Source organism: Triticum dicoccoides, chromosome 4A (assembly GCF_002162155.2).
Source record: "Triticum dicoccoides isolate Atlit2015 ecotype Zavitan chromosome 4A, WEW_v2.0, whole genome shotgun sequence".
In the NCBI taxonomy this organism is placed as follows: Eukaryota; Viridiplantae; Streptophyta; class Magnoliopsida; order Poales; family Poaceae; genus Triticum; species Triticum dicoccoides.
In genome coordinates, this window is record NC_041386.1 from 447,359,606 (window position 1) to 447,385,782 (window position 26,177).

General features: G+C 46.4%; 3 protein-coding genes across 8 annotated transcripts; 2 read left to right on the forward strand and 1 right to left on the reverse strand.

Moving 5' to 3' along the window:
- Positions 1-10,325: 10,325 nt before the first annotated feature.
- LOC119286100 (scarecrow-like protein 33) lies at positions 10,326-13,242 on the forward strand. Its single transcript, XM_037565437.1, has one exon. The coding sequence runs from the start codon at positions 10,790-10,792 to the stop codon at positions 12,728-12,730; it is 1,941 nt and encodes a 646-aa protein (XP_037421334.1). The 5' UTR covers positions 10,326-10,789; the 3' UTR covers positions 12,731-13,242.
- An 885-nt stretch (positions 13,243-14,127) lies between these two features.
- LOC119283544 (scarecrow-like protein 33) lies at positions 14,128-15,633 on the forward strand. Its single transcript, XM_037563042.1, has one exon. The coding sequence runs from the start codon at positions 14,149-14,151 to the stop codon at positions 15,631-15,633; it is 1,485 nt and encodes a 494-aa protein (XP_037418939.1). The 5' UTR covers positions 14,128-14,148.
- Positions 15,634-21,080: 5,447 nt separating this feature from the next.
- LOC119286101 (UPF0161 protein At3g09310-like) lies at positions 21,081-23,462 on the reverse strand. 6 transcript variants are annotated; one of them, XR_005140269.1, is made up of 6 exons: positions 23,332-23,462; positions 23,139-23,216; positions 22,627-22,683; positions 22,335-22,475; positions 22,157-22,250; positions 21,081-21,288 (listed from the first exon to the last, which is right to left on the reverse strand). XR_005140269.1 is itself a non-coding variant. In XM_037565440.1 (6 exons), exons 1-5 carry the CDS (start codon positions 23,378-23,380, stop codon positions 22,230-22,232), a joined length of 333 nt encoding a protein of 110 aa, XP_037421337.1. In that variant the 5' UTR covers positions 23,381-23,462; the 3' UTR covers positions 21,086-21,288; positions 22,181-22,229. The 6 variants fall into 6 exon arrangements, 3 of the variants coding, with proteins under 3 accessions (XP_037421337.1, XP_037421336.1, XP_037421335.1); XR_005140267.1 differs by having other exon boundaries at positions 21,082-21,288; positions 22,157-22,237; XR_005140268.1 differs by having other exon boundaries at positions 21,086-21,288; positions 22,181-22,250.
- Between the last annotated feature and the right edge of the window lie 2,715 nt (positions 23,463-26,177).

The following is a 26,177-nucleotide window of genomic DNA, read 5'->3' on the forward strand; positions in this document are numbered from 1 at the left end:
CTAGTTTGCCATATGTAAGTTATCAAACTGTTGACTCGTCGGTCATTAATACAATACTCTCTCAGTTTCTTTTTGTAAGGTGTATTATTTTTGGCATGGGATCAAGACACATAATTATAAACGACACTTTTATCACATTGATCTCCAAGGTACGATTCCCACAAAGTATCACTCAATATCGTCCTATCTCTCTCTGTCCAGTTTTGTATAAGATCGCCTCTAAGGCCATTGCTAATCGTCTCCGAGAGTTCTTGGATGATATCATCAGTGTTGAACAAAGTGCGTTTGTCCCTGGTCGCCTGATTACTGACAATGTGCTAATTGCACATGAAAGTGTGCATGCGATGAGAAGAAGGAAGAAAGGGGGGAATGCTGTATGTGCTATCAAGCTGGACATGATGAAAGTGTACGACCGTGTAGAATGGCATTACTTGCAAGCAATCATGTTGAAGCTTGGTTTCGGTATGGAGTTTGTTCGCCTAGTCATGAAGTGCGTCACTTCCATCAGATTCTCAATACGGGTGAATGGTGAACTTCTTCCTTTTTTCACTCCCTCTAGGGGGCTGCGACAAGGGTGCCCAGCGTCTCCGTACTTATTCCTGCTATGTGCGGAAGGACTAACTTCACTTTTGAACCATTTTGGTGGTTAGAGAGTAGACAAAGGCATTCGAGTCAGCTACCGATCTCCGTGGATCAATCATCTTCTTTTCGCGGATGATAGTCTAATATTTATGCAGGCAAAGGTGGACAGTGCCCAAAGGCTCAATGAGATACTGAGAATTTATGAGAGGGGCTCAGGGCAGGCTGTCAATAAAGAGAAAAGCTCTATTTATTTCAGTCCGAACACCCCTGCTCCGGATAAGCTACTGATGAAACAAACTCTGAACATTGCGGTAGAAGCTTTCAGTGAGCGCTACCTTGGTCTACCTACAGCCGTGGGTAGGATCACAAGCGGTACTTTTGACCATATTGGAGAGAGGATTCGAAGCAAACTCCAAGGCGGGTCGGAAAGAATGATATCTTGTGCTGGAAGGGAAGTGCGTATAAAGACTGTAGCCCAAGCTATACCTATTTTCAGCGTGAGTTGTTTCAAGTTAACAAAGAAGGTGTGTAAAAGCCTCACTTCCTCCTTCGCCAAGTATTGGTGGAGCAGCTCCCTAGATCGTAATTCCATGCATTGGAAGGCTTGGACGGCTTTGGCAAGTCCAAAAGAGAAGGGCGGAATGGGATTCCGGGATCTTGAGCTTTTCAACACAGCTCTTCTCGGCAAACATGGTTGGCGACGGATGACGAACCCATCATCGCTGTGTGCTAGAGTTCTCAAAGGGAGATATTTTCCCACTTGTGATTTTATGCAAGCTACAGTTCCGCGTTTTTCCTCGACGATGTGGCGTGCTATCATTGCGGGGAGGGAATCTTTGCAAGTCGGTCTGATCAAACGCATAGGAGATGGCAGGTCGATCTCTATCTGGGATGATAAGTGGATCCCCGACACTCTTTCTATGACTCCGACTGTCAGAAGTACTAATACACAATTGCAAACAGTCTCAGACCTTATTGATACGGTTAATTGGTCATGGAAGGCTGATGTGGTCTGTCAAAACTTCATCACCCCCGATGCGGATGCAATCCTTAATATCCTCCTGATGCGGGGTGGGGGCGACGATGTTGTTGCATGGGCTCATGAACGGTCGGGATGCTATTTTGTAAAATCAGCGTATCGTGCTCTAATGACTCGTAACGAGCATCTGGCTCTAGAGGAAGGGACGATCACCGAGACTTCATCGACAGACAAACAGCTATGGTCCCGGTTATGGAAGCTTAAGGTTTTGCCAAGGGTGAGAGTGTTCTGGTGGCGGGTATTGCATGGGATTCTTCCGGCTGAATCTACTCTCATGCACCGTTATATCACAACCATTGGCACCTGCAAACCGTGTCTTCACGCAGAGGAAGACATGAAGCATGCGTTACTGGATTGCACCCACGCCAGACGTTTTTGGAATGCGGCTCCGGACTGGCTTGACATCAAGCGACCGGAGCTGCACCCACTTACATGGTCTCGGGATGTTCTTTGCGATCCAATGTTCTCTGAATCTGAGAGAGCAAAATTGGTTACTGTCATGTGGGCGATTTGGACCTCAAGAAACAATGCCACGCATGACAAGAAGGAACTTGATCCTATTCAGTCCATGAAGAAAACCCAAGAAGCTCTCACTGTCCTCGAACTACCTCGCGATCACGCGCGAATCTTGCCGGGGCATGGTTGGAGACCGCCGGACTTGGGATGGATCAAGATCAACACTGATGTGAGTGTTGCCATGGAAGCTAGAAGGGGAGGGGCAGGTGGAGTCGCAAGAACACATTCATCCTTCCTAGCTGCATGGTGCAAACCTTACTCGGGAATCACAGATCCTCTTATAGCCGAAGCACTCGCTCTACGCGATGGTGTTCTCTTTGCTCATCTTCGAGGCTATTCTGAGGTGGTTTTCGAGTCTAATAATTTGGAGATTGTAAATCTCTGTTCGTGCGATCGTGGCGCCTATCTTGTTCGAGATTAGGGAGCATGTTATTTATTTTAAGTCTTTTGTAATTCAGCATGTAGGGAGGTCAGCTAATGTTTTGGCTCATCTTTGTGCCAAACAAGCTAGCACCCTGGATGTAACCGAATGTTGGATGGACTCCATTCCGAGTCTTCTTGTAACCAGCCTCTCAGCTTATTTAGCTGGAGCTGTTAGTGTTGAATAAAGAGCTCCCAAATTTCCCTACAAAAAAAAGACATGTTCGGATGAAATTAGCCTTGGCAAATTTGTTGTTTAGTGGCAAGTAAATCAATTAGTCCAGGATACATGCAATCAACAGAGAGATTCTTTCTTTTGCCATAATGAGAGATACAGACAATTAGGTTAGAGATACTTTCCCAACTAGATTAGACATACTTTTTCTTTTTCTGGAGGGCTAATAAGGGAATTATAAAGAATTAAAAGAAATGCATCTTATATTTTAAATTTTTATCAAAAAACAAATACACCTTACACTGGTAGAAAAAGAGGCTTCCGTCCAGCCCCATTAGTCGCGAAACTGTAGGAACCGCGACTAATGAAGTCTTTAGTCGCGGTTCGGCAGACGAACCGCGACCAAAGGCCTGGGCCCAGGGCGCTCGGTGGCCAGCTGGTGCACGTGAGGGGCTTTAGTCGCGGTTGGCCAGGCCAACCGCGACTAAAGGTGCGCAAAGGCCTTTAGTCGCGGTTGGCCAGGCCAACCGCGACTAAAGCTCCTCCCCTATATATACCAGTTCAGCACGCTCACTTAGCCATTTGGTGCCACTTCTCTTCACAAGCTTCACAAGGGGGTGTAGGTTTGCTTTTGGTTCCTCTTATGCACACAAGGTGTTTGATGAAATGCCCTAAGAGGGTGAAACAAACATGATATGAAGTGTTGGAGCCACACTTGAGGTTCCTCATTTATTTTTTCCTCCTCGATCGCGGTTAGCAACCTGAACCTTTCATGCATGTGTGTCATTGATAAAATATGCATGTGTGCAGTTCATTGTTTAATTTATATTGTTTGTAGCTAGTTAGTTTAACAAATGCATGATGGTTAATTATATATTTTATATTATAATAATGCAGATGAATCGGCAATGGATGTACGGTAACCGACTCTCCGGCGAGTTCACTACGGGTTTGAAAGATTTCCTTGTAGTGGCTAATGCGAACAAGCAGGGGGGTTTTGTTATCTGTCCATGTGTTATCTGTAAGAATCAGAAGGGTTACTCTTCCTCAAGAGATGTTCACATGCATCTGCTTCGGCACGGTTTCATGCCAAGCTATAATTGTTGGACCAAGCATGGAGAAAGAGGGGTTATAATGGAAGAAGATGAAGAAGGGGATGATTTCATCGATGAAAGCTATCTTGCTCATTTCGGTGATACTTTCATGGAGGATGCTGAAGGTGAAGGGGAAGGTGAAGAAGAGGCACGTGATGATCCCGTTGATGATCTTGGTCGGACCATCGCTGATGCACGGAGACGCTGCGAAACTGAAAAGGAGAGGGAGAATTTGGATCGCATGTTAGAGGATCACAGAAAGGCGCTGTACCCCGGATGCGATGATGGTCTGAAAAAGCTGGGCTGCACACTGGATTTGCTGAAATGGAAGGCAGAGGCAGGTGTAGCTGACTCGGCATTTGAAAACTTGCTGAAAATGTTGAAGAATATGTTTCCAAAGGATAACGAGTTGCCCGCCAGTACGTACGAAGCAAAGAAGGTTGTCTGCCCTCTAGGTTTAGAGGTTCTGAAGATACATGCATGCATCAACGACTGCATCCTCTACCGCGGTGAATATGAGAATTTGAATGAATGCCCGGTATGCACTGCATTGCGTTATAAGATCAGAGGCGATGACCCTGGTGACGATGTTGAGGGCCAGAAACCCAGGAAGAGGGTTTCCGCCAAGGTGATGTGGTATGCTCCTATAATACCACGGTTGAAACGTCTGTTCAGGAACAAAGAGCATGCCAAGTTGTTGCGATGGCACAAAGAGGACCGTAAGTCGGACGGGGAGTTGAGACACACCGCAGATGGAACGCAATGGAGAAAGATCGACAGATGGTTCAAAGACTTTGCAGCTGACGCAAGGAACATAAGATTTGCTCTAAGTACGGATGGCATGAATCCTTTTGGCGAGCAGAGCTCCAGCCATAGCACCTGGCCCGTGACTCTATGCATCTACAACCTTCCTCCTTGGTTGTGCATGAAGCGGAAGTTCATTATGATGCCAGTGCTCATCCAAGGTCCGAAGCAACCCGGCAACGACATCGATGTGTACCTAAGGCCATTAGTTGATGAACTTTTACAGCTGTGGGGTGGTGTCCGTGTGTGGGATGAGCACAAACAAGAGGAATTTGACCTACGAGCGTTGCTTTTCGTAACCATCAACGATTGGCCTGCTCTTAGTAACCTTTCGGGACTGTCAAATAAGGGATACAATGCATGCACGCACTGCTTACATGAGACTGAAAGTGTACATTTGCCAAATTGTAAGAAGAACGTGTACCTTGGGCATCGTCGATTTCTTCCGAAGCGATGAATTAGTTTTATTTTTCTGATTATAAGAAAACGATCAGTACATCATGCGATGATCCAAAGCGCCACATTGTTCTTTCAGGGAAAAGAAACATCGTGGGAGTGGAGGACAAGACAGACATGTCAGAAGATTATAATATGTTTGGTGAAATTCCGCCCTTCAAAGTGAACATTGACCCAAGCATTAAGTTAAATGATGAGGATGCTCCATGGATACGGCACAATCGTAAGCAAGCAGGGACACAAGGGAAGAATTGATGTGTAATAATTTATTGTACCAAACTTTGTATTTGGTCGATGAACTGAATGATGTATCAAACCTTTTGTCAAACCTTCAAGGGGTTTTAAAATGAATTAGTTTTATTTTTCTGATTTTTTTGATATATAATTGTATTTTTAAGATTTTAAAATGAATTAGTTTTATTTTTCTGATTTTAAAAGGAAAAAGGAAGAAGAAGAAAGAAGGAAAAAGGAAGAAAAAAACAGAAGAAAAAAACAGAAGAAAAAAGGAAAAACAGAAGAAAAAAACAAACAGAAGAAAAACATAAAAAAAACAGAAGAAAAAAACAGAAGAAAAAAGAAAAAAGGAAAAAAGGAAGAAAAAAAGAAAATATGCCACCTACTGGGCCACCACGGCCTGAATACGACTAGAAACCCATTAAAGGGCCAGGATTCAGGCCCGCAGAAGGCCCAGTAGGCCCACAGGCACATCGTGACAGAATAGGCCCGTAAGCCTGCATTTGAGAGGAGCTCGAAGTGGTGAGCGCAGCCGCGCTTATAAACCACTGTCGAAGCCTCTCGGCTAGCGAGGTGGGACTAAACATCCCACCGCACCGCGCCAGTTGTAGCACAGACCTTTAGTCGCGGTTGGGGAGGCGGACCGCGACTAAAGGGTACCCTTTAGTCGCGGTCCGCCTTTCCAACCGCGACTAAAGGGTCTTTCTGCGCGGGAACGGAGGCGGCGCCAAAACCCTTTAGTCGCGGTTGGGGAGGCGGACCGCGATATGTATGGACGGCCTTGATGAGGCGCCAGTGAAGGAGGTAGTAATTACATATGTCAAGAATGGGCCTCTCGTCGAGCCTGCGCAGGAAAAGGATCTACCTCCACAAATGAAAGGTCTGCTGAAATGGTACAAGGGTTACATAAAAAATAAAAACGCCAAAGAATATATTTATGCGGAAGTTAGACATGAGCATCACTTCAAACATTACTATGTACAAATTGAACTGAGTGAATTGTTCCAGCTTTTCAATCTGCGCGAGCTCGATAAATCTATCATCAGTTGCTACGTTCTGTAAGTGATTTATTAATTTCTACCCCATCTCGTTCATATTGCCTGCACTATATATATGTCCTAACTATATTGTTGTGTCCGCTATTATACATGCAGAATGAAGATTAAGGAATGCAGAGTAAGGAACATCCATGATGTTGGGTTCATTGACCCACACATCGTTAATGGACATGTGTTGGAGCGTTACCCCACCGACGTGGAGGCAGACCTGTGGCAGTTTCTTACAAAGCAGGAACTCAAAAGTGATATTCTATTTCCTTACCATTTTGAGTGAGTGTTTCTGTCTTGAGCACATTCTCTTTTGTTTACTCCATGCATGGTATGTGGCCGGCTAATCGATGAGTTATGCATGACGTACTGTGCATGTATCGTGTCCGCAGGTTCCACTGGATTCTGCTAGTAATTAAAGTTAACACCTCAGAATGTCTCGTCCACGACTCTGTGAATATGGATCCAAAGCTTTGGGGCGGCATGAGAAGAATGCTGCAGAAGTAATTATTTTCATTCATTTGCGCTCTATATCGATCGGCTTATTTCGTTCATTTCCTAATATCAAGTAACTAATTAATAACTCTCTTGTTCATTTAATTTTCTTTGCCTCGTAGGGTTTGGAGACGGTTCGTAGATACAAAGGTCGGTGAATTCAAAAAAGAGCTAGAATTCAAAATGTTAAAGGCTAAGAATGCTGGGGATATTCAGCCACCGGAGACCAATCTATGCGGATACTATGTCTGTGAGATGATCCGGAGATACACCTCTGAGCGGGTTCCGAGTGATACCAATGCTCAGAGGAATAACCTCCGGTGGATGCTTAGTCCAGAAGCTCGCTTCCGACCACTTCAAGAGGAACTAGCTGGATGGTTCAGCAGGGAAGTCCTCCATCCTAAAGGAGAACACTATTACGAGGACGTAGAACTTTATATGCATTAAATCATGTATGGAAACTTGTTCAAAATTGTATATGGTCATCCGATGATATTGAATATATATTGTATATTCCTCTTGAATTCTTTTTGTTCTAATTTCAAATTTATTTGAAATTGTACATTCATATGCATGTATGTAGTACCGTAGAATATATGAAACTCCTTCAAAATTAAAATAAAGCACAAAAGAAATAAAACAATACAAATTAAACAGAAAACAGGTTTAAGGGGGGGGCTAAAACCCTAAACCTGCGGCGGCCTTTAGTCGCGGTTGGCCAGAAGAACCGCGACTAAAGGTCCTCCGCCCCGACGGCCACCTGGCGCCCACGTGGACGGGCCTTTAGTCGCGGTTCTTAAGCAACCGCGACTAAAGGGGGGGGCCTTTAGTCGCGCCCGTTCGGTCGCGGTTGCGCAACCGCGACTAATGGCAGTTGCGAACCGCGACCAAAGGCCCTTTTTCCACCAGTGTTATAAAAAGAAATGGAGGGAGTACTTCTCAACGTTTTAATACGTATTATTTTTTCAGAAGTTATCAACTGGTACTATAAGAGATATTGATACTGTCCATATTAATTGACAAAAAATACACAGGTTGTCAAACTACTTGTAGATAATTATTGATTTTAAAAACTAGACTTCGCCACTATTCCCTCCGGCCCATAATATAATACTCTCTCCGTTTCTTTATATAAGGTGTATTTGTTTTTTGATAAAATGCAACAATGTAAGATGCATTTTTTCTAATTTCTCGTAATTCCGATCTTGTCCCTCCAGAAAGAGAAAAGTATCTCTCCCCTGATTGCATGTATCTCTCCCTGTAAGAAAGAAAAGAAAACTATCTCTCTCCCAATTTCGTGTATCTCTTCCCTTCCTAGCCTAAATGATTTACTTGCCGCCAATCTATGAATTAGACAAGGGTAATTTTGTTCTAAATAGTCCATAATTATGTGCATCGGTTAACGTGCTAAAAATAATACATCTTAGATAAAGAAATAGAGGGAGTAGCATTTTAGCATAAAAAACGGCGCTATTATATTATGAGACGGAGGAAGTACATCACTGCTATGTGTGAGGACCCTGGGAGGATCTCACACCAAGTCCAGCATCAGATGGGAAAATTTGGGTAGTTGAGAGAGACAAAGAGGGGATGGGAAAACAGAGAAGCAGGTGAGTTTGAGAGGGCACCCCGCGAACCCATGGGCATATGCACCCATTTTTCCAAAAATGCATTTTAAGCACGCTTTAAAATATAAAAAAATTCAAAAGAAAATATTACGCAGACATGTTCGCAAATATGTGTGTGCGGCACAAAGTTTTGTGAAAAGAATGTCATTTTGTTGTCTCCATAAAAAGGATAAATTTCAGTGCTTCTAAATAGTGTTTCACGACATAATTTTTGTCTTTTTTGCATATACCACAAAAAATGTTGTTTTTTCATGAAACTTTATGCACGCACATGGAGACATACCCGTGCAACTTTTTCAGATTTCTTTTAGCATTTAGAAATGTGTTTTTTAAAGTGGGTTCATCCATACACTTGTCGTGAGAGTTTAGATTATTTTCTTTTCTTCGGAGTGGTACATAACCCCACGCACGTCACGGCTCACATACAGCACAGGCTAGGCCCACTCCACCTGCCGGTTGTCTGGTGACGTCGTCAGCGACGGAGCCATGACACTGTTTTGAGCCCAAAGAATTGCCTCCGTTTTGCATCACTTGGATTACCTCCATGCAGTCTGCTTCTATCTGAGCTTGTTGCAGGCTTGCAGCTCACGTTGGTCGCCAAAAGCAAGCCGTCCCTGAGTCCCGATCTTGCCGGTTCGAGCAACTTCTCGACATGCGAGAATTTCCTTCTCTCCCACCAGATATACCAAATGGTTGTGATAATCAATATCTCGCAATCAATACCCGGAACTAGGGGCGCCAGGCCATTAAGTGTACACAATCGCGATCAGTTTGGCACATATCATTGGCCATCTGTTGTAGACCCAATATTCTCCAGATTTCATTCACACGAGGACACAGGAATAGAGCATGCCCAACACTCTCGCAATCACAAGTACAAAGAGGGCCATTGTGAGCTTGTTATCATGTCTCTGTTGGAAAGAACTCCAAGGCATTGGTAACTCTGGTAACTTTAGCACTGATAGTATTTTAACTATAAAATATGCAGCCTGTAAGAACATCGTAACTGTGTTGGTACCTATAACATGAGTAACAGTGGCGGAGCTTCAGCAAGGCTACATGGGCCATGGCCCGCCCAGCTTTGCACCACCTCCTCCTATTATAGCCGGCCCATGGGCCGGGGAAAAACCAATTTCATGCAATTTAGCCTACCCAGCCCGCCCAGGAATTTGCTGCAAGCTCCGCCACTGATGAGTAACATGATAAATAAATGTACCGTGTGCAATTTGGTAACGTGTACTAAATCAACAACACTTATTTTTGGGACGAACGGAGTATAACATATTGATCCTGGTAACTACGTAGTAATCATGACATTCAACTTGCTGCTACCCACTTGCCATCTGAAATTGCTCTTGAAATCATAGTTATGGAATGCTGGAACATTTGGGTTCATAGAAATAACAAGATTTTCAATAACATCACTCCAAGCTCTGCCTCATGGAAAGTCCTCCTCAAGCAAGATCTCAAGATTATTTGTTATAGAATCAAAGAAAGAAAACTTCAAACATTTCACGACTGGATTGATATATAGTTCCCTTCGAGTCCACTTGATCTTTGATGTTTCCAAAGCTAGGAATTGGCTAAACCAAATGTATTTTTTACTTTGTTAGTTTTATTAATGAAAATAACGTAGAACCATTGTTCTATGGTCAGGGCTTAAAAAATGCTCATACAACAAGTTATCCAAGTGCAAGGAAAATCAAGAGGTCTGTTGGGGGCAACAACACAAGACATACCCAGAAGGAAAAAGGAAAAGCGATATTTCAACTCATGGCTTTATTTAGGTATAAGATACATAAATCCACATTTCAACACCTGGCTTCAAACAAGACCTGTTACACATGCACGTAAGTTTAAGGCCGGTGCGCATAGAAACCCATTCTCTGCAAATACGATTTTTTTTTTGCGGGGATGCAAATACGAATTTAACTCCAGAATATCCATTGTTTGAGGATACCGTGTCCATGTTTTGAAAAGCCTCATATGAACTCAAAACAGCACACATTTTGACACATAAATTGATTCGTACTACTACAAGACAACTGCTTCTTTTTGTTTATTAAACATGGGCAGAAGGATGGCTGAGACACCAAGACGAATAATACAATCTCTCTCAAACGGACCCTTGTTTGTTTGTCCATATGTGCAGGCGCTAGCTGCTCGATGGTGACCGATTTTATGCAACGGAAAGATTCGATGGTTCCAACTGAGCAGTGAGCTGGTTGGCTTCTTCACATGGAGTGTAATGGATAGAGGACAGCACGACATTTCCACTGCACCACCATCAACAAGCAACCATGCCTGCAATGGCTCCCGCCCAGGAAGAGCCGTTGGGGCTCGTCAAGCCTGCGCCACCGCCACCGCCCCCTTCCTTCTTCCTCGACCAACCCTCGATAACCAACGGTGGCTCACAGTCACAGCAGCCGCAGGATGACCTGGCCTTGGCATACATCTCGCGCATGCTCATGGAGGAGGACATCACCGACAAGTTCTTCTACCAACACCCTGAGCATCCGACGCTCCTGCAGGCCGAGCAGCCCTTCGCTGAGATCCTCTCAGCCTCCGGCATCGCCACAGCTGGTGCCCATGGGTCCTCCGCTTTACTTCCAAGTCAAGGCAACAACACGGGCATCATGGCTTCCGCGTTCTTGTCCAGCGAGGTACATAGTCCACCCTTGTTCTTGAACGGCACAGTCACAGCGGAGGCGCCCAGGAGCGGCGTCACCATGGGCGACCTGTCGAGCATGGCTTTCTTCAAAGGCATGGAGGAGGCCAACAGCTTCTTGCCCACAGTCAATGTGATGGTGGATGCTAGGGGGCGTAAGAAGAGGTCTGGCATGGATAGCGAGACGGAGGCGTGCATGGGCAGGAGCAGCAAGCAAATAGCGGTGCGGGTGCTGGCGCATAATGATTCGGAGGAGGAAGAGACCGCACTTGAGCTGGACCTGCTCATCCTCAACGGCTATGACATGTACTCCAATGAGACGATGAAGGAGAGGGGGGGCCAGGCGGCGCATCAGAGCATTTGCAGGAAGGCGCCGTGTGTGAGGCACAGCGCGAGGCAGATGGTGGTGGCTGATCTGGAAACGCTGCTGATCCGCTGTGCGGAGGCGGTGGCTACCAATGACCGGAGCAACGCCGGCGATCTACTGAAGAAGATCAAGCAGCACTCGCTACCAACAGGAGACGCAAGGCAGCGACTGGCATATTACTTCGCCGAGGGGCTGGAGGCACGACTGGCGGGCACAGGGAGGCAAATATACCACTCGATCACCGCGGCGAATCACACCTCCACCGTGGAGCTCTTCAAAAGCTACCACCTGTGCATAGCCGCCTGCTGCTTCCTGAAGGTGTCGCTTAACTTCTCCAACAAAAACATCTACAATGCCGTGGCGGGGAGAAAGAAGCTGCACATTGTGCACTATGGTGTCAACGATGGGTTCCAGTGGCCGGATTTGCTCCGGTGGCTAGCAGACAGGGAGGGTGGGCCACCGGAGGTGAGGATCACCGGCATTATTAGCCCGCAGCCTGGGCCCTGTCCGGTTAAGCAAGCCAAGGAGACAAAACGCAGGCTCAGCTACTGTGCAAGGCAGTTTGGCGTGCCATTCAAGTTCCATGCTATCATAGCCAAGTTAGAGACTGTCCACGCTGAGGACCTCGACATCGATCCAGACGAGGTGCTCGTCGTGAACAATATGTTTCATTTCAGGACATTGATGGATGAGAGCCTCACCTTTGACATGGAAAACCCAAGGGACCTGGTGCTCAACACTATCAGGAAGATGAAACCATCCATGCTCATCCACGCTGCTGTCAATGGAGCATATAGCTCGGCGTTCTTCATGACTCGTTTCCGCCAAGCGCTCAACAACTTCACAGCGCAGTTTGACATGATGGAGAGTACCATGATGCAGAACAAAGACAAGAGGTTACTGGTGGAGCGGCACATTTTTGCACGCTCTGTGATGAATATCATTGCCTGTGAGGGCCCTGACCGGGTGGAGCGCCCTCAGAACTACAAGGAGTGGCATGCGCGGAACCAGCGAGCCGGACTAAGGCAGCTGTCATTAGACCCTGACATTGTTAAGATGCTCAAGGACCAAGTGAAGAAGCAGTACCACAAGCATTTCATGATTGATGAGGATCAACGGTGGCTTCTGCTCGGATGGAAAGGCCGGGTGCTCTACGCCCTCTCGACATGGGTAGCTGATGATGCTAGTGGCTCTCAACTGGAGTAGATGGATGGATTGAAGTACGAGTGAATATAGATTTGCCTGTTGCACTATCAGATGTGTGTTTGCTCCTTTTTTGTATGTGTAACTTGGTAACAGAGACCATTATAAGATTTCAGAGATGCAGTGAGTGCACATATATCCATTTTAATCTGCATTGTGAGAGACAAGATTATGTGGAATCTCTGCATAGCTTGGTCTGATAAGGAGACTGGATATTTCTCTTCAATTTTCTCAATCAGAGATGACATGATATGTGAGAAACAGTGCGCTTGTAGGTTGTAATGCTAACCTGGTGGATAATTTGGAAGGAGCGCGATACGCACATCTTTGACAACAATGCCTGCGATGCTGACCAGTTGTCTCTCGATATCTTTGAAGAGCTCCAGAACCATGCAGGGACTCAGCGCACAGACGGAACCCCTTCTGCCTAATCTGTTCAAGTCTTTAGTGCTGTAATAGTAGCTGAACGTACTTAGGTTGATTGTACTCTTCCTGGCTCTGCCAGCTTCTCTTAATGAATGAAACTCGCATAGCACTGCTACAATTTCATCAAGAAAAGAAAAAAAGTTAGGAATGATGATTCTGACATGATACATACAATCAGTCATCACTCTAATGTCTAATAAGATGTCAGGAAAGTATCGAAATTGCAGCTAGTTTCCATGTCCTGATTAGTTTCAGTGATGCCTTGTCAAGGTTCCTGGTATTGCAGAAACTGGAGGATGCTTGCTCAACTAGTACTGAAGGTGCACAGGTTGGGTCGATGCATGTTAGCTGTTTGTATCCATGCGTCTTTTTTCTTTTTCTTTAATGTGCATTGGAATGTACATCCTACTATTGTTTTTTAGTCGTCTGCATCGGAAAGGAAGGTCACAAGTTTGTCATCTTGTCTTCATCGTTGTAGAATCCAAAGTTTTTGTCTGGTAAACCATAGTCAACTGCAGACAGTCCATTTATGATAGTACACAAAACATGTAGTACGCCTAGTACAGTTTTGTTATATGGCCTGGTCTTCCGTTGGATGGTTGGAATCATCGAACACCCAGCCAAAATCTCCATGTTATCTCATACAACCAGGACAGACTGAGAGCATAGGAGCACCATCATTCATGGCACCCACGCCCTATGTCTTTCCCAATCCCAACCTGCAGCCTGCTCCGGCGTTGCAACAGCCGCATGATGACCTGGCCCTCGACTACATCTCGCGCATGCTCATGGAGGAGGACATCGTTGACAAGTTCATATACCAGTACCCTGACCCCGCCGCGCTGCTGCAGGCCCAGCATCCCTTCGCACAGATCCTCACCACCTCCGACACCACCACCTCATCCGACATGCTCACCTCAGCCTTGCCAATCAGACATATCCAGAACCCAGCCTTCTTTTTGAATGACAATGGCGTGGCAGATCCCAACAACAGCATGGACATGATCTCGAGCATGGCATTCTTCAGAGGAATGGAGGAAGCCAACAGATTCTTGCCCAGATACAGCGGGGCGGTGGAGGGTAGTAACATGCCTCACGGCGGCGGTGGCAACGGGGCAGAAGCTGGAAGGAGCAGCAAGCAAATGGCTGTGCAGGTGCACCCTGAATCCAAGGAGGAGAGCGATATGTTGGACCAGTTCATGCTCAACAGCTACGACATGTGCACCACTGAGGCACGTGAGCGATGTGACGAGGCGGAGCAGCAGCCCATCTCCACCAAGGCGCCGCGTGGGAGGCGCGGCGCTAGGCTGGCGGTGGTGGACGACCTGGAGACACTGCTGATCCGTTGCGCGGAGGCAGTGGCCACTAACGATCAGCGCAGCGCGTGCGAGCTGCTGTGGCGGGTCAAGCGGCACTCTTCCCCAACAGGAGACGCCACACAGCGACTGGCGCATTACTTTGCTGAGGGTCTAGAGGCACGGCTGGCTGGTAGAGGGAGCCAGCTTTACCGATCGCTAATGGTGAAGTGCACCCCCGTTGTCGAGGTCCTCAAGGCCTACAAGCTCTTCATGTCCGCCTGCTGCTTCATGAAGGTGTGTTTCCTCTTCTCCAACAAGACCATCTACAATGCCGTCATGGGGAGACACAAGCTGCACATTGTGCACTATGGTGTCAATGACGGGTTCCAGTGGCCAGACTTGCTCCGGTGGCTAGCAGAAAGGGAGGGCGGCCCTCCGAAGGTGAGGATCACCAGCATTACCAGCCTCTGGCCAGGATTCCGTCCTGCCGAGCAAACTTACGATACAGGACAACGGCTCTACCGCTGCGCAAAGCAGTTTGGCGTGCCATTCGAGTTCCGCGTCATCCCAGCCAAGGCAGAGGATGTCCGGGTAGAGGATCTCGACATCAATCCTGACGAGGTTCTTGTCGTGAACAGCCTAATCCATTTTAGGTCCCTGATGGACGAAAGTGTTGTCATCGACAGGCTAAACCCCAGGGACATGGTGCTAAACACTATCAGAAAGATGAAGCCAGCCGTATTCGTCCATGCCATCGTGAACGCATCATACAACACGACATTTTTCGTGACACGGTTCCGCCAAGTGCTCCACAACTTCGCAGCACACTTCGACATGATGGAAGCCACGGTGCCACGAGACAATGATGAGAGGCTGCTGGTGGAGCGGGACATCATCGCACGATGTGCCATGAACATCATCGCCTGTGAGGGGACAGACCGGGTGGAGCGCCCTCAAAACTACAGGGAGTGGCAGGCGCGGAACCAGCGAGCAGGGCTCAGACAGTTGGCACTGGACCCAGACATTGTTCAGTTTTTGAAGGACATAGTGAAGAAGCAGTACCACAAGCATTTCGTGATCAACGAGGATCACCAATGGCTTCTGCAGGGATGGAAAGGACGCGTGCTCTACGCCATCTCCACATGGGTATCTGACGATGCTAGCAGCACTCAAGTGACATAAATTTTAAGTACCAATGGATGCTTGGGCACATTTGATCTGCTTTTGTGAAGTATGGTCCCAAACATTTTTTAGCAGCTTGCACCAGTTATGATTTATGAGGATCTACGGTGCAATCTGCAACAAGGGTCTATGTTTACCATGGTAACGATGTACACATAAGGAATAAAGTCTGGAAAATCCTTCGTTTTTTGTGGAGAAATTATAAACTAAACTGCACAATCCATGAGCCAAACCAAAATGATTTGTGGGCATACAAATCCACAACTTTAAACCAGCAGAATAGCTTTCCTACAGAAGTGATTTAGTGGTCCATGGAAACTGTACAATCCACTTACCGTTTACCACAACCATCTTCTGCATAGAAATCTCAGGAACGAATCATCCTTGTGTCATGGCATAACTGACAGCATAGTCAACAAAATACATTTTCCCTTGAAACTAGCACAAACAGTAGTACTCCCTGTTAGGAATAAGCAACTTGTATTCCCATGAGGCCATAGGCCGATATATATATATATGTACAGGTGTGGAACATATGCAGGAAACCCCTTATACAACGGGATAAATACAAAGGGGTACATGACTTATATTATAACTCTAACACCCCACTCAAACTCATGGTGGATGAACAATACTGAGTTTGGAGAGATAAAAGCCATGTTGTGCTCTAGTCTGGGCCTTCGTCAGGAAATCCGCCAACTGTAACTCGGAAGGCACATACTGTAGAGCAATAACCTGATCCTGCACACCAGCGCGCACATAGAAAGCATCAACACCAATATGCTTGGTGAGCTCATGCTTCACAGGAACGCGCGCAATGCTGATAGCACCTGTACTGTCGGATAAGAGCAGAGTCGGTGTAGTGACAGAAACACCAAAATCCTGAAGTAACCACCGTAACCAAGTCACCTCTGCCGTCAAAAGAGCCATTGCTCGCAACTCAGCCTCGGCACTCGAACGGGAAACTGCAAGCTGTTTCTTCGTCTTCCAGGCAATGAGAGAACCACCAAGAAAAACATAGTAAGCAGAAAGTGAACGGCGATCTGAAGGATCACTAGCCCACGTAGCATCCGAATAGGCCTGAAGCTGTAAAGAACTGGAGCGAGGAAAGAATAGATGGTGAGAGATCGTGCCTCGAAGATATCGGAGAACACGAAGGAGATGACTATAGTGAACCGAGGTGGGAGCAGAGACAAACTGACTCAGAATATGAACCGGATAAGAGATGTCCGGACGAGTGACAACTAGATAGACAAGACTGCCAACAAGATGACGATAACGCGTCGGGTCAGGGAGAGGATCACCATCAGTAGCACGGAGGTGAACATTGAGCTCCATAGGAGTCTCAACAACGCGCTCGTCAGTAAGAGCAGCACGAGCAAGAAGATCCTAGATATACTTTTCCTGGGATATAAAAAAGCCATCAGAGGTAGAAGAGACTTCAATCCCAAGAAAGTAGCGAAGAGGTCCAAGATCAGACATAAGAAACTGCTCACTAAGACGGGCCTTTACAAAGGCAATATACTCGGGGTCATCCCCCGTGATGATCATGTCATCAACATAGAGAAGAAGAAGAGTCCGACCACGAGGAGAAAGGTGAATAAACAATGCTGGATCATGAGCACTTGCTGAAAAACCAGCAGCAGTGATCACAGAGGCAAAGCGCTCAAACCAGGCGCGGGGGGCTTGCTTAAGGCCATAGAGAGAGCGACGAAGACGACATACCATGCCATCAGGAACAGAATACCCAGGTGGTGGCTGCATGTACACCTCCTCACGCAGCTCACCATTAAGAAAGGCATTCTTAACATCAAGCTGAGATATAGACCAGTGGCGTGCAGAGGCAACGACAAGAAGTGTACGAACAGTGGTCATATGGGCCACAGGAGCAAAAGTCTCGTCATAATCACGACCGTGCTCCTGCTGAAAACCACGAGCCACAAGACGAGCTTTGTGACGCTCAAGAGAACCATCGGAGCGAGTCTTAACCTTGTAGACCCACTTACAAGTGATCGGACGGACTCCGGGAGGAAGAGAAACAAGATCCCAGGTACCAGTGCGTTCAAGAGCAGCAATCTCCTCTGCCATCGCAAACTGCCATTCAGGATGAACAACAGCCTGACGGTAAGAAGTCGGCTCAAGAACAGCAGCACCAGCGGTGGGAAATCCAAAGCGATCAACAAGCGGACGAGGACGAGAACGCAAGCCATAAGTAGGCTGAGAGGAAGATGACGACTCATCCACAGAGGCATCGACTGGTCGTGGACGACGAGTGTAATGCTGAGGAAAAGATGAAATAATAGAAGGAGGAATCGTCAAGGTAGAATCGGGGGGTGGCGACGAAGAAGTCACCGGAGATGAAGGTGTAGAATCCGGTGACATGCTGGGAGAGGAGACCGGGGAGGAAGTCACCGGAGATGAAGGTGGAGAACCCGGTGACATGCTAGGAGAGGAGACCGGGGAGGATGGTGGCTGCAAATCAACTAGAGGTGGAGAAGGAGAGGAAGTGGAACGGAGAGGTACATGCTCGACGGGGGTGATAGGTGAGTCAGGAAAAGTGAGGAAAGAGATATCATGCACTGAAAAAGTCGAGGAAGATGGGCGTGGGTAGAAGGGACGAGACTCATCAAAAGTCACGTCTCGAGAGATACGCATCCGATGACCGATTGGATCCCAACAACGATAGCCCTTATGCTCATCACTGTAGCCTAAGAAGACACACTCAACAGACTGAGCGGTCAGTTTGGTGCGTTCGCGAGGGGCAAGAAGAACATAGCAAACACAATTAAACGAGCGAAGCATCGAATAATCGGGAGAACGATCAAAAAGTCGCTCGAAAGGAACACCACCCTGTAGAGCAGCGGAAGGCTGTATATTGATAAGATAGGTGGATGTGGAGATGGCCTCAGCCCAAAAATGAGGCGGGAGAGAGGCAGCAATCATCAATGCACGAGCCGTCTCAAGAAGATGTCGATGCTTTCGCTCAGCCACACCATTCTGAGCATGAGCACCAGGACAAGAGAATTGAGAGAGAGTCCCTTGCTCAGCAAGAACACCACGCAACATCTTAGAGATATACTCGCCAGCGGAGTCAACACGAAAAACACGAATGGGTGAAGAGAACTGAGTATGAACCATGGCAGCAAAATGCTTATAAATAGACAACACCTCAGAACGAGAAGTCATGAAATAAAGCCATGTGTAACGAGAGAAATCATCTATGAAAATAATATAGTATTTATGACCACCTTTCGAAGCGAAAGGGGCCGGACCCCATACATCAGAATGGACTAAATCGAAAGGACGCTTGGACACTGACTCACTATGTGAATATGGTAACTGAATCTGCTTGCCAAGACGACAACCCTGACACTCTAAAGAGACATCTCCTGAGACAGACCCCAGAAGACCTCGACGAACTAAAGAAGACAACCGAGAACCACACAGATGACCAAGTCGATGATGCCACTGCTGGAAGGAACCAGTAACGGAGGCGACAGAAGCGGAAGAACTGGCGATGGTGGTGGCAGCGGAAGGAACATGAAGCCAGTCCAACTCCCAAAGACCCTGAGAATCACGGCGGCGAGGGCCAGCCCCAACCAGAGTGTGCGTGCGACGGTCCTGGACAGAACAAGAGTCAACGTCAAGGATGACACGACAACCAGAATCAGTAAGTTGACCAGCAGAAAACAGATTCATGGTAAGTCGAGGAACATGAGCAACATCAGGAACAGAATAAGAAGGAGTGGTAAGATTGCCTCTACTAGCAACAGAAAGTGGAGTACCATCAGCAGTGAAGACATGAACAGGAGAATCCAGTGATCGAAGAGAGGACAAAGTGGAAGAATGAGAAGACATATGAAAAGAAGCTCCAGAGTCCAGAACCCATGGGGATGTACCTGACTGTGTAGAGGGTGATTGCTCAGTGCGGGAAGCATCAGTCACAGAACCAGCAGTACCCGTCGAGGAAGAACCTGAAGCCGCGAGCAGACGCTTAAGTCTCAGAATATCCTGGTCAGTCAAAGCAATGGCTGAAGCTGTCGAGGTAGATGACGAAGTCCCTGAAGATGATGATCGCGCCTTGCGCAGGTGTTTCTTCTTCGTGTAGCACTGAGACTCAAGATGACCATCATTGTTGCAATAGTCGCAATGTGGACGGGGGTGACCTGAGCCTCCAGAAGGAGTGGGCAAGAGCGGCGGAGCACTCGAGCGAGAGGGGGTCGGTGCAGCAGGTGGCGTAGGAGCACGAGTAGCGAGCACAGAGGGAACCTCCAGCAAACCAGCCCCACGTAAGCGAGTCTCCTCAGCACGAATCTCAGAAAGCGCCTCCATGAGAAAATACGGCCACGAGCAAACAACTGAGCACGTCGGGGCTCAAACTCCTTACGGAGCCGAGACAGGAACTCATAGACGCGATGAAACTCCAAATTGGCCTGGACAGCCTGGCAACAGGGGCAGGTACGACAACCAACACTGCGGAGAGAATCAAGCTGGCGCCAGATAGCAGAACTCTGTGCATAGAAGTCATCAATAGTAGAGTCACCCTGCTGAAGAGCATGCTCCTGACGGACCACAGAAGGTATAAGGCATCACCAGAGGGCTGATAGCGCTGACGAAGACGGGTCCACATCTCAAAGACAGTAGGAAGACCCAGAAACTCGGAAGCAAACTGAGGCAGAACAGTAGCAGTGAGAACAGCTGCAGCACGAGCATCATCATCAAGCCACTGGGTGTAAACAGACAAAGCACCATGATACGTCTGAAGAGCCTCCTCATAAGCCAAAACCCTCTCATCATAAGCACGATCAGCAGCCTCATCAGCAAGCTTAGCCGCATCCGGATGAAGAACCGGTGGAGTCGGCGGAATAGGAGCCACCGGAGGAACCGGACGTGGTGGACAGCAGACCTTGCCAGAAAGAACACCCCAGAGACGGATGCCACGCATGTGAATGCGCATGAAGCCAGTGAACTCAGTGTAGTTAGTACCATCGAAGATCACCGGACAGCGAGGGACAGCAACATAGCCCGTTGCAGCAGTCATTTTTTTTTGGTCAACGACTGCGTGGAAGCCCGATCCGATCTGGAGGGCAGAATCGAGCAGCTAGGCGGTGGGATCCGATCTGGAAAGAAGTAGAGGCGAGCAGGAAGATGAGCGCCTCGTCACTTGAAGCTGGCTGCAGCTGGGCGATGGGAATCGGCGACTGAGACGATTGGAGGCCCGGCGGTTGGAGGCGATTTCGATCTGGAGCGGGGCCTGGAGCACATCGATCACGGGAGGTCGTGGTGAGCGCTTCTATCTGCAGCGGAACGGGGAGGAGAAGGAGATCGAGGAAGACTTCGATCAGGAGATCAATCACACGAGGCCGGTTGGAGATCGAGCGGGACTGCTTCGATCGGGATGGATCAATCGCACGAGTTGCAGCGTGCAAAAAATTGACCTAGCTCTAATACCATGTTAGGAATAAGCAACTTGTATTCCCATGAGGCCATAGGCCGATATATATACATGTATAGGTGTGGAACATATGCAGGAAACCCCTTATACAACGGGATAAATACAAAGGGGTACATGACTTATATTATAACTCTAACACTCCCGAGTTACCTCCTTTATGAAGTTGCGATGAGATGATATCTTGTGAGACATTCCAACATCTGAAATAAAAAAGAGGGAGATCAAAAAAGATCAACATGGGAAATCAAATATTAGTGCCAACAATGCTGAAAAATACTAAGAGAAACAAGTTTGGCCAATGAAACAGACATTAGGCTGAATGGGTGCACAAGTCACAAGTGTCCAAATCAATATAGTATACCATCAAAATATTTCAAGGGGGCATTACCAAATATGATACACTAAGTTGCAACAGGAAAAAACAACAAAACACCGTATTCAAGGATATGGTAGCCAGGAGATCAGATACGCAGACCAGGCAAATGCTGAAATGGAAGACAGTAAGAAGTGAGCTGCACATGCCCCCCCACGCTAAGAAAGATTTAAATTCTAATTCATAGATACGTACAGTGCATGAAATAGGATCCTTCTTGTACTCCCCCATTATAATTTTACTACATTGTACATTCAATTTTTCGCGTGGTAGTTCAGATTTTTTATAGATTGTCTTCATGTTCAAGAATATGTCAATGCTCATTCTTCATCCGACTCCGAAGGAGGAAATTTTGGATCTCCATGCATCTACTATGTTATATTGACAGGTTGTGCACAGTTAAGAAAACAGCAAAAGCCAGTCGGGCCTTTGAAACTAGTCTGCAGAAGAACGGAGCTAGAAAATGGTGGCCTATGATAGCGGAAGCTCGTGCAAGTGAATCATCATTTAAACAACCTAGGTTAAATTCTTGATAAGCAACAAATAAATGTCTCTAGTGCAATCATCTAGTTCCATCGTAATAAACAATAAAAATCAAGCGAGCTGAAAAAGAGAAAAACTGAAAGATGTAATACGACTGAGGCACTGCTTATATTGCTTATTTAACTGTGTGCAGAGCACAGTCTAGCACGCACATGTGCAGTGTTTCTAGTAATTACCAGCCATCATTCCTCAGGTAACTCTCCCTCCCCAAACCACCTGGGAGGATCATATCCCTGTGCACCTACGCTTGTATCAGAAAACAAAGCACTCATGTTCCATAAACATGATATGATGCAGAACTGGAAATGTGTAGCAAAAAAGAACACGCACCAAGAGGATTACAACGGCACAGACGCCATGCTGTCAAGATTGTACCCTTCGCAACACCATATCTTTTGTACGCCTGCATAGAGTACTCGCTGCATGTTGGCACATAACGGCAGCTTGAAGGCAGCAAGGGTGATATCTCTCCTGTTCACATAAAGCATGAGCCAGTGAGCAGGCCATGTATAGATAAAAGCCGGTCTTAAAAGCATGGTCTATGACTGCATAGTGGTAGTAACACAAATGTCCAAAAGACAACCAGAAATGAAGCGGTAACAAACTGCAAACAAGAACTTACTTTTGTAGAATTTTAGCATCGATAGTGCCACGCTGACTCCCAAATCGTTGACTTCCTCTTCTCAGAATCATAACATGCACATATTTTTGGAAAAGGGGGTCAGTTTGTTACTTCTGTAAATCAGCACAGGGAAAACACAACTCCATGTTCGATCAAAACAACGCTGAATGCATGATGTCCTAAACTCGTAATGTCTTACTTAAGCTAGTGCCTGCTCCTTGTCCTAAATTCATGTTTACAAGAGCGCATAAAGTATTGCATAGTGGCGTACGTCTAATGAGTTTTTACAGCATGCGAGTTGAAACCAACGATTCATGAGCTTCTGAGAGTTCTCTTGCACAAAAAATAGACTAAAGAAACTCACCCACATAAAGATGAAATAACTGTGTTGAACAGTCCAATACTTGGGAAACAAAACATAAACTAATACTTTGGAAACAAAACATACATAAACTAAAATAAAGGAAAAAGAAATGCATTCAGATTTCTCAATCTGTCATCACTAGACTAACCGTCGTCGTCGGCAGCACAGCAGACCCGCACCATCGGAATCCTTCTCTTATTCTTGTAGTGCGGACCAGTGAAAGAAGCTGGAGATTCAGAAACCAGCAGGCAGATAAAAGGGGGTAAAAAAGAGAGAAATCGGTATATCGGTTGCCGCAGGATAAGGTTCAGGAGAGATTTAACTGAAAGTAAGAGACTCACGTGCGCTCCTCCCGAGAGGCAAGAGGGAAGCGGAGACGGGGGCGGCCATGGCGACGGTGGCGTGGCGCCTACCGGCAGCACAGACGAGCAGTGGTGATTTTCGCAGGATCTTTTTATTGGATAAAGTTCTTGCAGGATTTGAGGCCTTTTGGGCTAAATACACTATTATCCCTACTCTATGGAAATGGTGGGCTGGGCTCGGAAAATTTTGCCCTCCGGCCCTTTCGAAGCAATTTTTTGGACCATTTTTTTTGGAAAAAGAAAATCAGCCACGCGGAAGGCTATCCAAAGAACTAGACCTTGTCGGCGAATCGCACACACCAAAACCTACCAATATCAAAGCTTGTGAAGGATAAAAAAAATATCAAAGCTTGTGAAAATAGATAGCCCTGACGATTAGGAATTCGCAAGAAGCGGATGGAAGGTCCTAAACCCCTTTTTTTCCCATGAAAGGCCAACCACAAGGCGACTAGGGTTTCGGCTGGTCCGCGCCGGCCGCCTTCTTGACAGCGGTGTGGTGGCCGACGCCATTGCTGTCCCAGGGCGGCTTTGGAGCGTCGTTGTTAGCCTCTCTCTCCACGACGAGCTTGACGGCTGATGAGGATCTCTCGATGTAGCATCAACTCTTCTCCCCTGACTGTCTAGATGGGATCAGCAGATTGTTCATGGAAGTTTTGAGGTACTGAGACTGTGTTCTTCACCCTTCTCGGGGGGAGCTCCTTCTCCAAATTCGTTGCCCCCTAACAAATTTAAGTTAGGGTTTGCTGTCCTCCGACAGTGCCACCGACCGAGAGTTTTTTCTGTTGTTTTACTGCCATGAAGATACTAGCATGGAACTGTCGCGGCCTCGGGAATGCCCCGATAGTCCGAGTTTTGTTGGATGTTCGGCGAGCATGTAACCCCGATGTGGTGTTCTTGTCGGAGATGCACTTAGAGAGCTATCTGGCAGAGTGTTTGAGAAAAAAAATGAGGATGGATCAGAAGCTGGTGTGTGTTAGTGAGGGAGAAAGGGTGGCCTAGTGCTTTTCTGGAAGAAGGAAATAAAGATTCATAGATAGGGATTGGATCCCACATTCATTGATGTAAGAGTGGAAGATGAAACTAATAATTCATGGATGCTAACGGGTATGTATGGTGAATTTAAATGGGAACATAAGTAGAAGATTGGAATTTATGAGACAACTCCATCAGAATTATAATTACCCCTGGCCTCTTATAGGGGATCTCAATGAAGTCTGATTCTTGAGTGATAAAGATGGAGGAAATCCACGTCCGCAACAATACATACATGCATTCCAATCAACAATAGATGATTGCAGATTGAGAGACTTGAGGTACCTGGGTGATCGTTTCACCTGGCAGTGTGGACATATTAAAGAGATGCTTGACCGTGGACTGATAAATGATGCATGGGGAATCATGCACCCCAACGCAGCACTCCAGAACATGAACTACAACCATTCAGACCACAGTCTGCTCTTGGTGGATACCGAGTACTATGCTCAAGAAGAAAATAGTGGAGAGCGAGTTAAGCGATTTGAGGTACGATGGCTCAAAGAAAGCTCCTTTTCGGAGAAGGTGTTGGAGGTGTGGCAAAGATAGGGTCAAACCCAAACTTGGGTTTGGTCCATGTGATAAATTAAACGCATGCACAATATGCTTCATGACTGGGATCAAAGGGTGCTTAAGAAACCAAAGAAACAATTACTAAAAGCACAAAAGGAATAGGAGAAAACCATGATCAGACCTATCAGTGATGAAAGTGAGGAGAAAAGGAAAGAACTATCAGAATTGATTCAATTATTATTAGAGCTTGAAGAAATCCATTACATGCGGAGACCGCGTTTCAACTGGCTGAAATTTGGTGATCACAATACGGTGTTTTTCCAGGCGTATGCATCAGTACGAAGAAAGAAAAATCTTACAAAATAGGTAAAAGATGAGGATGGTAATGTTTTGCCAGATATGACAAATTTAAGTCCACATATTCAAAACTACTTCCATAATCTGTTTACATCGATCGGAGGTGCGGCATGTGAACCCGACTATTATGGAGAAAGTTCAGAAGAAGGTTACAGATCAAATGAATGCACTCCTGATGGCGCCATATTCGTATGGCAGTTTTCAGTATAGGTGATCTTAAGACACCGGGCCAGATGGGCTCCATGCAATTTTCTTTAAAAAAATCATGTGTTAGGTGAACATATCACCAAGGAGGTACTGTTTCCCGTCAATAACCAACAGATCCTGGTTGAGTGGAATGACACCTCCATGGTTCTTATTTCGTAGGTTGATTCTCCAGAATTAATTACTCGGTATAGGCCCATTAGTATATGCAATGTATTCCCTCCGTCCCAAAATTCTTGTCTTAGATTTGTCTAAATACGGATGTATCTAGTTATGTTCTAGTGTTAGATACATCCGTATCTAGACAAATGTAAGACAAGAATTTTGGGACGGAGGGAGTATTATATAATATTATCTAAAAAATATTAGCATCAAGAATGAAGGGTATCCTGCCAGTGATCATTTCGCCCACCCAGAGTGCCTTTGTGCCAAGTAGACTCATAAACTGATAATATCTTGATTGCGTATGAGTGTATTCATAAATAAAGAATAAGTGAGTGGGCCAAACAGGGATGTGTGCAGTTAAGTTAGAAATGCATAAGGCCTATGACGGTGTTGAATGGATTTTCTTGAAGAGTATGATGGAAATTTTGGCATGAGCAATGGATTCATATGATTATGGCTTGTGTCTCATCTGCCAGATATAAAGTCAGAGTCAACTCTCAAGAGACAGAAGTGTTTACCCCATCTAGGAGCATTCCGGCAGGGAGACCCTCTCT